The sequence below is a fragment of the Ovis canadensis genome, chromosome 3 (genome assembly GCF_042477335.2).
Source record: "Ovis canadensis isolate MfBH-ARS-UI-01 breed Bighorn chromosome 3, ARS-UI_OviCan_v2, whole genome shotgun sequence".
Lineage (NCBI taxonomy): Eukaryota > Metazoa > Chordata > Mammalia > Artiodactyla > Bovidae > Ovis > Ovis canadensis.
The window spans coordinates 99,919,176-99,931,724 of NC_091247.1; the positions used below are offsets into that span (position 1 = coordinate 99,919,176).

General features: G+C 47.0%; 1 protein-coding gene across 17 annotated transcripts in view; it reads right to left on the reverse strand.

Annotated features, from left to right (window-relative positions):
• Positions 1-12,549, reverse strand: part of IL1R2 (interleukin 1 receptor type 2) — a 198,842-nt gene that overhangs the window by 151,465 nt on the left and 34,828 nt on the right. For 5 of the 17 annotated variants that reach the window (XM_069583815.1, XM_069583805.1, XM_069583806.1 and 2 more), the window contains one exon: positions 9,341-11,474. The exons of 8 other annotated variants lie outside the window; for them this stretch is intronic. In XM_069583815.1, the coding sequence (XP_069439916.1) occupies positions 11,293-11,474 (182 nt within the window). In that variant the 3' untranslated portion in view covers positions 9,341-11,292. Of the gene's footprint in view, positions 1-2,004; positions 2,064-9,330; positions 11,475-12,549 lie in introns of those variants that run through there. 4 more of the 17 variants (XR_011255769.1, XR_011255770.1, XM_069583813.1 and 1 more) reach the window with 3 other exon arrangements.

Consider the following 12,549-nt stretch of genomic DNA (forward strand, 5'->3'; position numbering starts at 1 on the left):
CTAGCATGTAAAATGAGTGCAATTTTGCAGTAGTTTGAATGTTCCTTGGCATTGCCTTTCCTTGGAACTGGAATGAAAACTGACCTTTCCCGGTCCTGTGGCCACTGCTGAGTTTTTCAAATTTGCTGGCATATTGAGTGTAGCTCTTTCACAGCATCATCTTTTAAGATTTGAAATAGTTTAACTGAAATTCCATCACCTCCGCTAGCTTTGTTTGTAGTCATGCTTCCTAAGACCCATCTGACTTCACATTCCAGAATGTCTGGCTCTAGGTGAGTGATCACACCATCATTGTTTTCTGGGTCATTACAATCTTTTATGTATAGTTTTCTGTATTCTCGCCACCTCTTCTTAGTATCTTCTGCTTCTGTTAGGTCTTTGCCGTTTCTGTCCTTTATTGTGTCCATCTTTGCATGAAATGTTCCCTTGGTATCACTATAATTTCATGTAATTGGGCCCAGAGATGTGATGATCTTGTACTAACATCAGGGTCACTTTTTAAGGGGTGTGTAAAGTGAAGTTTGCGCTAGTGGTAAAGAATTCACCTGCCAATGCAGGTTAGATGCAAGGGACTCGGGTACTACCTCTGGTTGGGGAAGATCTCCTGGAGGCGGCAATGGCAACCCACTCTAGTATTCTTGCCTGGAGAATCCCGTGGACAGAGGAGCCTGGCAAGCTGCAATCCATAAGGTGGCGCAGCGTTGGACATGACTGAAACAACTTAGCACGCACGCAAAGTGAAATAAGCCAGATAGAGGAAAAATATCGTATAACAGCCCTTATGTGGCATGTAAAAAGAAATGATACACATGAACTTACAAAACAGAAACGACTCACAGACTGAGAGAATGAACTTGTGGTGGCTGATGGGGGGGTGGGGTAGGGCAGGGATAGTTAGGGAGTTTGGGACGGACATGTAAACATTGCTATATTTAAAATGGATGACCAGCAAGGACCCACTGTATAGCATAGGGAACTCTGTTCAGTGTTGTGTGGCAGCCTGGATGGGAGAGGGGTTTAGGGAAGAAAGGATACACATATATGTTCGGCTGAGTCCTTGGCTATTCACCTAAAACCATCACAATATTGTTAATCAGAAAAAGGTTTTAGTTTGTTTGTTTGTTTGTTTTAATAAAGGGGTATGTGGGAGGTCGATGATGGAGGCCCAAGGAGCCACACCCTTCCCTGCAGAAGACAAGGCGCCTGGACTGTGGTCCCCTTCCCAGACAGAGCAGTCTCCCTGCTGGGACTAAGGAGGAAGGAACTGGGGAGGAGGAAACACAGACCTTGATTTCAACATTTGTGAGGTCTGGTTTCATTGTACTTCAATTTATAAGGGCAAAGTAACTTAATCTTTGGACTTTAATGTCTTCTCAGAAACTAGACAATGGGAAAAGGCTACAAATCAAAATTTGGGACTACAGAATAATACTTCTTGTGTGTGTTTTGGATACTGTCAAAACCACAAACAAGAGGCTCCATTTACATACAGCACTAACTTTCAACTGCGAATGCTTGCCAGGTTTATGGTGACTGTTTTACTGGCTTGACTGTGCTTAACAAAGGCTGTTTCAGCCATGTGATCCAGCAGTCCCACTCTGGGGCATATATCCAGAAGAAATTATAATCCAAAAAAATACATGTATCCCTATGTTCACAGCAGCACTATTCGCGATAGCCAAGGCACGGAAACAGCCTAAATGTCCATCAGCAGGTGAATGGGTAAAGATGTGGTACATGGACACAATGTAATATTACTCAGCCAAAAAAATAAGAACAAAAAAATAATGCCACCTGCTGCAACATGGATACAACCAGAGATTATCATACTAAGTGAAGTAAGTCAGAAAGAGGACAAATTTCATGACATCCTTATTGTGGAACCCCAAATATGATGCGAGTGAACACACATGTGAAACAGACAGAGAACAGACTTGTGGCTGCCAAGGGGGAGAGGGTTGGGGAGGGTGGAGTGGGAGTTTGGGGTTAGCAGAGGCAACCTACCATATAGAGAGGATGGACAGACAAGGTCCTTCAGCATAGCACAGACTATATTCACCATCCTATGATAAAAGTGAAAGAAAGTGAAGTCACTTAGTTGTGTCCAACTCTTGGTGACCCCATGGACTGTAGCCTACCAGGCTCCATCCGCGAGATTTTTCCAGGCAAGAGTACTGGAGTGGGTTGCCATTTCCTTCTCCAGAGGATCTTCCCGACCCAGGGATCGAACCCTGTGATAAACCATAATAGAAAAGAACATTTTAAAAAGAATGTATACATACGTATAACTAAATCACTTTGCTGTATAGCAGAAATCAATGCAAACATTATAAAAATCAGCTATACATAAAATATTAAAACTGGGGGGACAAAAGGGCATTTGACCATCTCCTCGGAAAGAATAAAACTGGGAGCCTCTCTGTTTGGTTGGCTCTTTACTTTTGGCCGTCCGATTTCCTTGCACATCCTGTGATGCGCTGTGTCGGACTAAATGGGCTTAAATGTATGAACCACTTGTTTCTGAGGCTTTGATATCCAGGCCTCGCTGGCTCTGAAGGGACTTCCCCTCCCCAGGCTAGCCAATTCCCAGAGCATGTGTTTCGAACAGAGTCCACACCCCAAACATCTCCTTTATCAGCTCTGACATTCTGGGCCACCGTTCACCTGCCCCAACCCACACACCAGCCACCAGGGACAGCCCCGGGCCCCGGAGCCCACTGACATGATTCAGACGAGCGGCCACCAAGCCCACTTCCCCTGCCTCACCCACGCCTTCCACAGGAACCACAATAAGGGCTCTCTCCTCGGCCCCCCTGACCCACACTGGTGCGGCACGCCCCTTCTCTTGGGATCTGTGAGTAACATGCCATCTTTCCAGTGACACTCATCTCCTGATCTGCCGGCCTCGCCAGCCCTGAATAATAATAAAACCTGCATTTTCATGTGGTTACTGGGGACAGGAAACACAGTCAGGTGAGTTTCCAGCTCTAAGTAGAGCGTGGTTTTGCTGCTAATCTAATTCCCATCATGTTCTGAATCATTTCTGAGCCTTTTGGAGGCTAAATGCATGTTGTCCGACAGCAGGCTCAGAATGATCCAGAAAGTGCACCTGTATTTCCTGGACTGAGTGGGACTGTATTGGTGGGCTGCTCACCTCCATCCCCGTGGGGTAAGCAGGGCCCTGGCTGGAGTCCCACGAGCCAGGAGAACAATCCCCAGCAAAGGCAACAGGACCACTTGGCTCCCATGTCTGGCGTTTGGTGCTTCCTCCCGAGTGGAGGGACCCCCATGAGTCACTCCGGTCCCCTCACAGATTCTACATGAGTGAGGAGAGGAGCCGAACACACGTGGCTCAGCCCTGCTCGACAGTCAGGCTGCGCTCCACTCCCCACCCCCACCCCCTACCACCACCCAGAAAACAAATATTTGCCCTGCTCCTTCCTCCTACGTTCTTGAAAAAAACTTGTCCCCAGCCTGGACCAGCTGTTCTCAGCTGTGCTGAGTTCTGGAATCCAGTCTTAGGCAATCCTTTGTGGCTGCACATCTAAGCCACCTTCTCTGGGAATTAATGTTTAAACTCCTTGGTTTCCTCATCTCTCAAACATGAGTTACAGTATCCACCTTGCAGATTTTTGTTGAGGATTAAATTAGGTAAAACATATAAAATCTTGCACATTTACAGATGCTTAAATGTCTGTTTCCTCTTATCCATTCTTGCTTTTTTTTTTTTACCCCCTCTCTCCTACATCAACAGTCTTTCTCTCCGAGTCCCGGCCTCTGGTGGAGCAGCTCCTGACCCCACGGAGCCTGAGTCCTGGGCCTCCCTCAGGGCTTGGCAGCTGTGCCGTTTCTGAAGAAGCAGTGGGCAGCACCCCGGGGAGTCTCTCTGCAGGAGAGTTGACCTGGTTTTCCTGTCTGCCAAGGAACGAGGAAGTGGTTTCGGCAGGCTGCCAGGGAGGAGGAGGGTGGCTCCATGGGAGAGAGGCTGTCAGGCCACCAGCGTCACCATTGTGATGCCTGGAACGGGGGGGCCCTATGACAGTACGAGGCGGCTCCTGACACCATAGCTGACAGGCTGCAGCCGGGGGAGGGGGGCAGCTGGGCAGCTTGCTCCCCAGTCGGGTCACCCAGAACACTCTGTAGTGTGACAGCGCTCTCAGAGGCCAGCGGCTGTAACAAGGGACCCCGACAAGATGGCATGAGTGACCGAAGCCAGTGGGGATGGAGGGGCGAACAAGAATAGGTAAGAAACCACAAAAGCACAAGTCCCGTTTCACATCGCAGTGAGCCACGATGAGAGCCGCGGGGTCGACCAGAGCGAGCTTGGGAGCAGAATCAGGAAAAGGGAAAATCAAAGGGTCTCACTGAGGCCATCCCGTTTGTTCACACAGGCTCGTGAGTCCCCGGAGAACTCAGGTTACACACGATTTATCCATCCCCCCAGCAGACACTTCCTCAGTGCCTGTGGGAGCTAGGGATACATCGGTGAGCAAGAACACCCTGCCCTGGGGGGCCGTCACGGTAGACAGACAACCCTGCCTTCTCCAGGAAGCACCTATCTGCTCCCGGAGCATATGAAATGCTTGAGACGTCAAATTCCGTTTCTCACACATAAATTATTGCTGACACCTGGCCCAGGTGTCCACTGTCACCCTCAGGCAGTCCTTGGGCTGGTGGGGTGGGGTGACCTCGGGCTTGTTTTTCCCATGGGCAGCAGAGAAGGGCAAGGTGGTCAGATGCTATCTCCCCTCGCCCCCACATTTTGTAGGAGGAGGTGAAAAAATTCACCTTAAGAAAGTGAAACCAATGGAATCAAAGTAAAATGGGTAAGATCAGCCACATTAAGAAACCATCTTGTTTCTTTTTGTTTAATTTGGACTCAGGGGCTCAGAATTAGATTAATCAGAATCTTTGGTTCAGGGCACATACTTTTTAAGCGACCTGTTTCTTGATCTGGTAAAAATAAAACCCACCACCCAGCACAAGAGCCAGGGCATTCTTGGAGGCTCGGTGGTAAAGAATCCACTTGCAGTGCAATGCAGTGCAGGGACACAGGTTTGATCCCTGGATCGCAGAGACCCTCTGGAGAAGGAAATGGCAACCCACTCCAATATTCTTGCTTGGGAAATCCCATGGACAGAGGAGCCTGGTGGGCTACAGTCCATGGGGCTGCAAGCAGTTGTACCTGACTTAGTGACTAAACTACAGTGTGACAGCCAGCACCTGAGGAAACTTACACCTCCCTCCATATCGCCACGCTGGTCCTACCTGTCACCTGATGACGTCACTATCCTGAAACTTACATTTCTCATTCTCCTGCTTTCTTAAGTGTCAGTCACTCAGCCGTGTCCAACTCTGTGCAACCCCATGGACTGTAGCCCACCAGGCTCCTCTGTCCACGGGATTCTCCAGGCCAGAATACTGGAGCGGGTTGCTATTCCCTTCTCCAGGGGATCTTCCCAACCCGGGAATCAAACCTGAGTCTCCCACATTGCAGGTGGATTCTTTACCAGCTGAGCCACCAGAGAAGCCTGCCTTCTTAAAAGTACAGGCAATTTTAAACCCTTCAAATCACATATGTGCTCTTTAAATACAGATACATTCACATACAGGTAAAATAGTTTTATCCTATGTGTTCAGATATAAATTTGAATGTCTGTTAACATATGTGCATGCATGTGTATAGAGAGTTCAGTTTTAGTTGTTTTCCACTTTATATAAAAGAATGTATGTGCGTGCTCGGTTGTGTCCAACTCTTCGCAACACCATGAAATGTAGCCTGCCAGGCTCCTCTGTCCATGGGATTTCCCAGGCAAGAATGCCGGAATTGCCATTTCCTTCTCCAGGGGATCTTCCGACCCGGGGCTCAAACCTCAGGTATCCTGCACTGGCAGGGGGGTTCTTTACCGCTGAGTCACCAGGGAAGATCATATAAAAGGACATCATTCTATAAACCAGTGTTTCTGGGATTCGCTATTTCTGCAAGAATATCTTTCTAAGATTCAGCTGCAGGTAGCTGTCATTTACTCATTTTCACCTTTGTAGAAGATTCCACTGTGCTACGACGTCTCAGTTTATGTACCCACTGTCTTGTCTAGTGGGTATCTGCGTTGCTTCTATGTGTTTGGTTTTTTTTTTAAACCGCTCTGATGGAAACTTTTAAACATAGAGAGATTGGTGTGAGCAATGTCCTACACACGTGACCGGTGTAAGCAATGGCCGGCACACAGCCAGTCTTATTTCACCCGCATCACTCCCACTCCAGCACTAGATTGTGCCTGTGGGCTAAGTTGCTTGTTGTGTCTGACTCTCTGCAACCCCATGGACTGTAGCCCATCAGGCTGCTCTGTCCAAAGGATTCTTCAGGCAAGAATACTGGAGGGGGTTGCCATTTCCTCCTCCAGGAGATCTTCCCAACCCAGGGATCAAACCCACATCTCCTAAGTCTCCTGCATGGGGAGGCGGGTTCCTTGCCACTAAGGCCACCTGAGAAGCTCAGGTGTCCCACTTACCCCCTGATATTATCATAAATCAGTGCCCCAGACTCCCCGAGTGTCTCCCACTTTCTCATGCTGTGACCCAGACTTCAAATCTTCGGAGAGGGAGGAAATGCGTAAGGGAGCCATCAGGTAGAGTCTGGGAGTGGTGGCTCTGCTGGCTGCAGACTGCCCCTTTTCTGGGTCATGGCTGAAGCCCCCCAGATCTGAAGGTGAAGAGCCCTGGAGGAGGGGCCCCAGGAGGGAAGCGGATGAATGCCACATGGCCCCCAAGCTGAAGACCCAGCAAAGGAGAAGCACCTGAAGCAGCCGTTCACAAGGCTCTCACCTGTCCACCATCTCCAGCCTCTTTCCACTCTTTCACGTGGAAGTTCTGATGGACGCAAAAGCCCTCTGCCTGCGCCATCTCACTTCTCTCTCCTCACCAGCTTTGAAAGCAGGCAAAGAAGGGGAGATGATAGTAACAGGGAATCTAAAATGAATGGTCAAAACTGCGCATCATCTCCTTGCCTAAACCAGCCATCTGCAAACCTTTTCTGTAAAGGGCCAGAGGGTAAATTCTCCAGCCAGAGCTCCAGTACTCAGCCCCACCTTCAAACAGCCAGGGTAGCTCTTCGAAGCCACGGTGCATCCACAGACAGGCCTTCCTATGTCCTGATAAAACTGAATTTACAGAAACAGAGGCCATCTGGATTTGGCCAGAAAACTCATTTGCTGACCTTTGGTCTATTTGGTATATTTACTTCTGTCTATTCCTAGGTGTTTTTTTTTTTTTTTTCCTTGCCACTCGGCTTGTAGGATCTTAGTTTCCCCGACCAGAGATGAAACCCGAGTCCACAGCAATGAAAGCCCTGGAGTCCTGACCACTGGACTGCCAGGAATCCTCACTATGGGTTTTGATTATTAAAGAGCCAAAGATTCAAAAAAAAAAAAAAGATAAACAAAAACAGCGAAAGGCTCTATTAAAGACTCCAGGGTCAGTCCTGTTACTATCCCCATTTTTCAGATAAGAAGACTGACCTACCATGAGATAAAAAGGGCTCGTGCAGAATCACGAAGGCAGCTTGACATGAGCCTAAGAAACATGTGTTCAAAGGCTCTGGGTTTTGTTTTTCTCCTTGTCTCAATGTAAACAAATTTTAACATCGCTGCAACCATTTAAACTTCATGGGCCCAGGACGCAAGAATGGCTCCTCTCTTGCTCTCTGTGCGTCCCACCCGTGAATCATACGGACTTCCCCTACGCCCACTCACACGAGAGTGCTCACCCTCTGCTCCAGGCCCAAGATTGTTCTGATCCTTAGCTCCACCTGCTAGCTTATTAAGGGGAAATGTCTTTAACCTGAGGGCCTGTGAGGTCAGGCCCGAAGCTGGTCTCCCAGATAACCAATAAGCCAATCTACATCAATTCCCTTTAGAACCGGTAGCTTCCTGCTCTTCCCTGGTAGCTCAGCTTAAGGAATCTGCCTGCAATGCAGGAGACTCAGGTTCAACCCCTGCGTTGGAAAGATCCCCTAAGAAGGAAGTGGCAACCCACTCCAGTATTCTTGCCTGGGAAATCCCATGGACAGAGGAGCCTGGTGGGCTGCAGTCCTTGGGGTGGCCAAGAGTCGGACATGACTGAGCAACTAACACTTCCTACTCCCCCAGGAGTGAAGACTGCCACCCTGTGCTGCTAGCCAGCCACGGTGGGCGGTGGCTCCAGGCCACTTGGTCCCATCCAACAAGCCACTCATGTCTCTGCCACTGTTTCCAAGCTTTCTTGGGTCTCCAGGCTGGACAGTTACAAGGCTTGCAGACCTGTGGGGTGCAGTCCAACTGTATAAGACAATTTCTGTTTTGCATACAAACTTCCCTTAATATTATAAATATCCTGGTCTCAGAATCTTGATAATTATCACTTATTACTGAGGCATAATGTTTCATCATCAGGGTGGTAAGTTTCACTGAATGCTATCTCCTGTCTATGTATTGAATCAGGGCCTAAGTTCCCAGGAATAGCAGTACTGGGCATCTCTATGGTCCTCATAGTGGGGTACCACAGGGGGAGACTTGTGGCATTTGCCAATTTCTGTGATGTAAATTCTCCCACCAGAGTTGGTTTTAAGCTACAGTATGACATCACTGAACAGAGCAGAGGAGATGACACTGGCTCTTTAAGGAGGTGCAAGCTGGCCCCAGGTGGTGCAGTGGTAAAGAACCTGCCTGCCAACAGGAGATGCGGGAGACTCTGTTTAGATCCCTGGGTCAGGACGATCCCTTGGGGTAGGAAATGGCAACCCACTCGAGTACTCTTGCCTGGAAAATTCCATAGATGGAGGAGCCTGGAGGGCTACAGTCCATGGGGTCACAAAGAGTCAGATGCAACTGAACCCACATGCACAGGACTGGAGGCTGGTCCCAGCACCCCACTGGCATCACATGTATACCTTGCCACCTCCCAGTGCCAGCGTATACACAGTATCACAGGGTGTGAGGGTGACTGTTTTGTAATGATCTTGGTATCACCTTTTAACACTGGATAGCAGAGGATGAGATGATTGGATGGCATCACCAACTCAACGGACATGAATTTGAGCAAACTCCAGGAGATGGTGAAGGACAGGGAAGCCTGGTGTGCTGCAGTCCATGGGGTCACAAAGAGTCAAACAGGACTGAGCGACTGACCAACAACAAAAGTGTGTGAGTGCTTATTTACTTCATGATTATTACTGAAACCACAGGTCCCTGGTGCATGTTTCTTCTGCCTTTACTCATGTTCTCTCATCTGTTCAGCTCTGACACCTTTCTTAAAACCTTGAATCACTGCAAATTATAGCTACTAATGCCTTGATCTTGCTTGATGCAATTTCTTTGACATTTGCTTTTATTGTTCTATTATGCAGAAATTGTAACATAATGAATCCTGTCCATCTTTACTCAGGTGATTCTTTTATTGCTATAAAGAGAATTCATCCTATTTTCTTCTATTCTACAAATAATTATTAAATGCCCAGTGAACAGCAGGCTTGATTCTAGGTACTGGGGATATAGTTGAGACCAAAATAACATCTCTGCCCTCAAGGAGCTCCCATGCTGGTGGGGAAAACAGACAGAAAATAAACAACAAATATAAAATGGAAGGTCTGGTGTGGGTAAGAGCTAAAATGACACAAAGCACAGTTGGTGGGGGGACAGAGAAGGATGGAAATAGAGGGTCTCTTATTGAACTTATATGCAGAGTACATCATGAGAAATGCTGGGCTGGAAAAAGCACAAGCTGGAATCAAGATTGCCGGGAGAAATGTCAATAACCTCAGATATGCAGATGACACCACCCTTATGGCAGAAAGTGAAGAGGAACTAAAAAGCCTCTTGATGAAAGTGAAAGAGGAGAGTGAAAAAGTTGGCTTAAACCTCAACATTCAGAAAACGAAGATCATGGCATCTGGTTCCATCACTTCACAGGAAATAGATGGGGAAACAGTGGAAACAGTGTCAGATTTTATTTTGGGAGGCTCCAAAATCACTGCAGATGGTGATTGCAGCCATGAAATTAAAAGATGCTTCCTCCTTGGAAGGAAAGTTATGACCAACCTAGATGGCATATTGAAAAGCAGAGACATTACTTTGCCAACAAAGGTCCGTCTAGTCAAGACTATGGTTTTTCCTGTGGTCATGTATGGATGTGAGAGTTGGACTGTGAAGAAAGCTGAGCACCGAAGAATAGATGCTTTTGAATTGTGGTGTTGGAGAAGACTCTTGAGAGTCCCTTGGACTGCAAGGAGATCCAACCAGTCCATCCTAAAGGAGATCAGCCCTGAGTGTTCTTCGGAAGGAATGATGCTAAAGCTGAAACTCCAGTACTTTAGCCACCTCATGCAGAAAGTTGTCTCATGGAAAAGACTCTGATGCTGGGAGGGATTGGAGGCAGGGGGAGAAGGGGACAACAGAGGATGAGATGGCTGGATGGCATCACCAACTCGATGGATGTGAGTTGGGGAGTTGGTGACGGACAGGGAGGCCCAGCATGCTATAATTCATGGGGTCGCAAAGAGTCGGACACGACTGAGCTACTGAAGTGAACTATAAGGGCCTTTGGGAAGATCACATTTAAACAAAGATTTGAATAGGTAAAGGAATGAGTCATGCCAATTTTCCTGCAATTTGATTTTTAAATTTAACTCATTAACTTAGCAGGAATTTATTTTTGATATATTATATAAAAGAGGCTGCAATTTTTTTTCCCACAATGTGTATGAATCATCTCAACACTCTTCCTCTTTATTTTCAGAAGTTTAATTATGAAAGCTAAATCCATTTCTCCATTCACTGGTATGTTACATGTTTTTCAGACCATCTATTTGAAATTACCATTTTCTGGATCATCCTTTTAAAAAGCATTTACCAATTCTTGAGGATTCTTCCTCTTTAGTTTTTCTAAATCATCCTGTCCAGTATCAAGATAAAATTCCACCTTTCCAAAAGGAAAACCATGCCTTCACTATTTTTGTATCTAGAACATCTGCCATAGAGCATAGTCAACGTAGAACTTTTCACACATTTTTATGAAATGAATAAATGAATTTCAAAATTCATTTTGATGTTTTCAACTCTTATTCAAAGAGCGCCTCACACCCACCCACACTCACACTGGTTCCCGTGATCTGGTTTCACAGTAAACATTACGTAGACATTTCAGTCTTTCACTACAAACCCACTATAAACACAGTCTTTGGTAAATAACTGAGGAAAAGAACAGCATCCTTCAAAAAGCTGAGCCGCTTCTGTTGGAAAGGACGTGGTTTGATTTGAACTATTTTATTTCCTTTATTTTACTCGGATAGGATTGCGAGTCTGGATGGCCAGTCTTTAACTCCATCAAACCATAGGCTTTGCCAGTTCTGCGTTTATACCGTCTGTGCATCCATATGCCCCCCAGAACCAAGACGATGAGGGACAGGGGGGCAAGCATGATCTCCCAGGAGAACGTGGCGGCTGTAGGAAGAACAGAGACACACGAGAGGTGAACAAGCGCCTGTGGCCAGCAGGACACTGCCGTGCGCTCTACAGAGAAGGAAACGGCGTTTGATTCTCCTAACAGATATGCACTGATTTTCAGAAAGTATGTCCCTTACACCCGGATCAAGGGTACTTGAGACAATATGCCAACAATATTGGTGGCATTATGGAAACAGGAAGGTAAAACAGGAATTTCCCGGCAATCCAGTGGTTCACTAGAAAAGCCCCTGAAGCCGGGAGAGACTGAAGGCAAAAGGAGAAGGGGATGGCAGATGATGAGTTGGTTGCATGGCATCACCGACTCAATGGACATGAGTTTGAGCAAACTCTGGAAGATGGTAGGGGCTGGCGTGCTGCAGCCCATGAGGTCACCAAGAGTCAGACATGACTTAGTGACTAAACAACCAGTGGTTAAGACTCCAAGCTTCCAGCGTAGGGGGCACGGGTTTGATCCCTAGTTGGGAAAGATCCCATGTGCCCCACAGTGAGTAAAGAAATAAATAACGACAACAAAGTCAGGTAGAACAAATATCCACCAGAGAGAAGCAGTGTGGATTTCGGCGGGGGGGCGGGGCATGGGCCAGGGTCTAATTTTGTTCCACCTGCTGGACTGTTTGCAATGAGGGGTCTATCAAGGTCTTTGCTGGCTAACTGTGATGTGGCCAGGGTATAATATGTCCTTTTCCAGGGAGCCTGGGTGTCAGGAGGAGTCAGTAAAGTAACAAAGGAAAAGAAAAATTTGGAATAAAGGAGCTTTAGGTGTCAAGATTATTGCCTGGATCCAGCTATTTGTAATTCTGCTCCTTTGCAGCTCTGTGTTACGAAAATATAGGAAGCAAGTGTTGATTAAAAGTTAACAAGTGGTGCAGGAGAGGGATAAACTGGGAGGTTGGAATTGGTATACACACACTATATAAAATAGATAATTAACGGGGACATACTGTATGGCACAGGAAACTCTACTCAACACTCTGTAATAACCTATACAGGAAAAGAACCCAAAAAAGACTAGATACATGTATACGTATAACTGAATCACTTAGCTGTACGC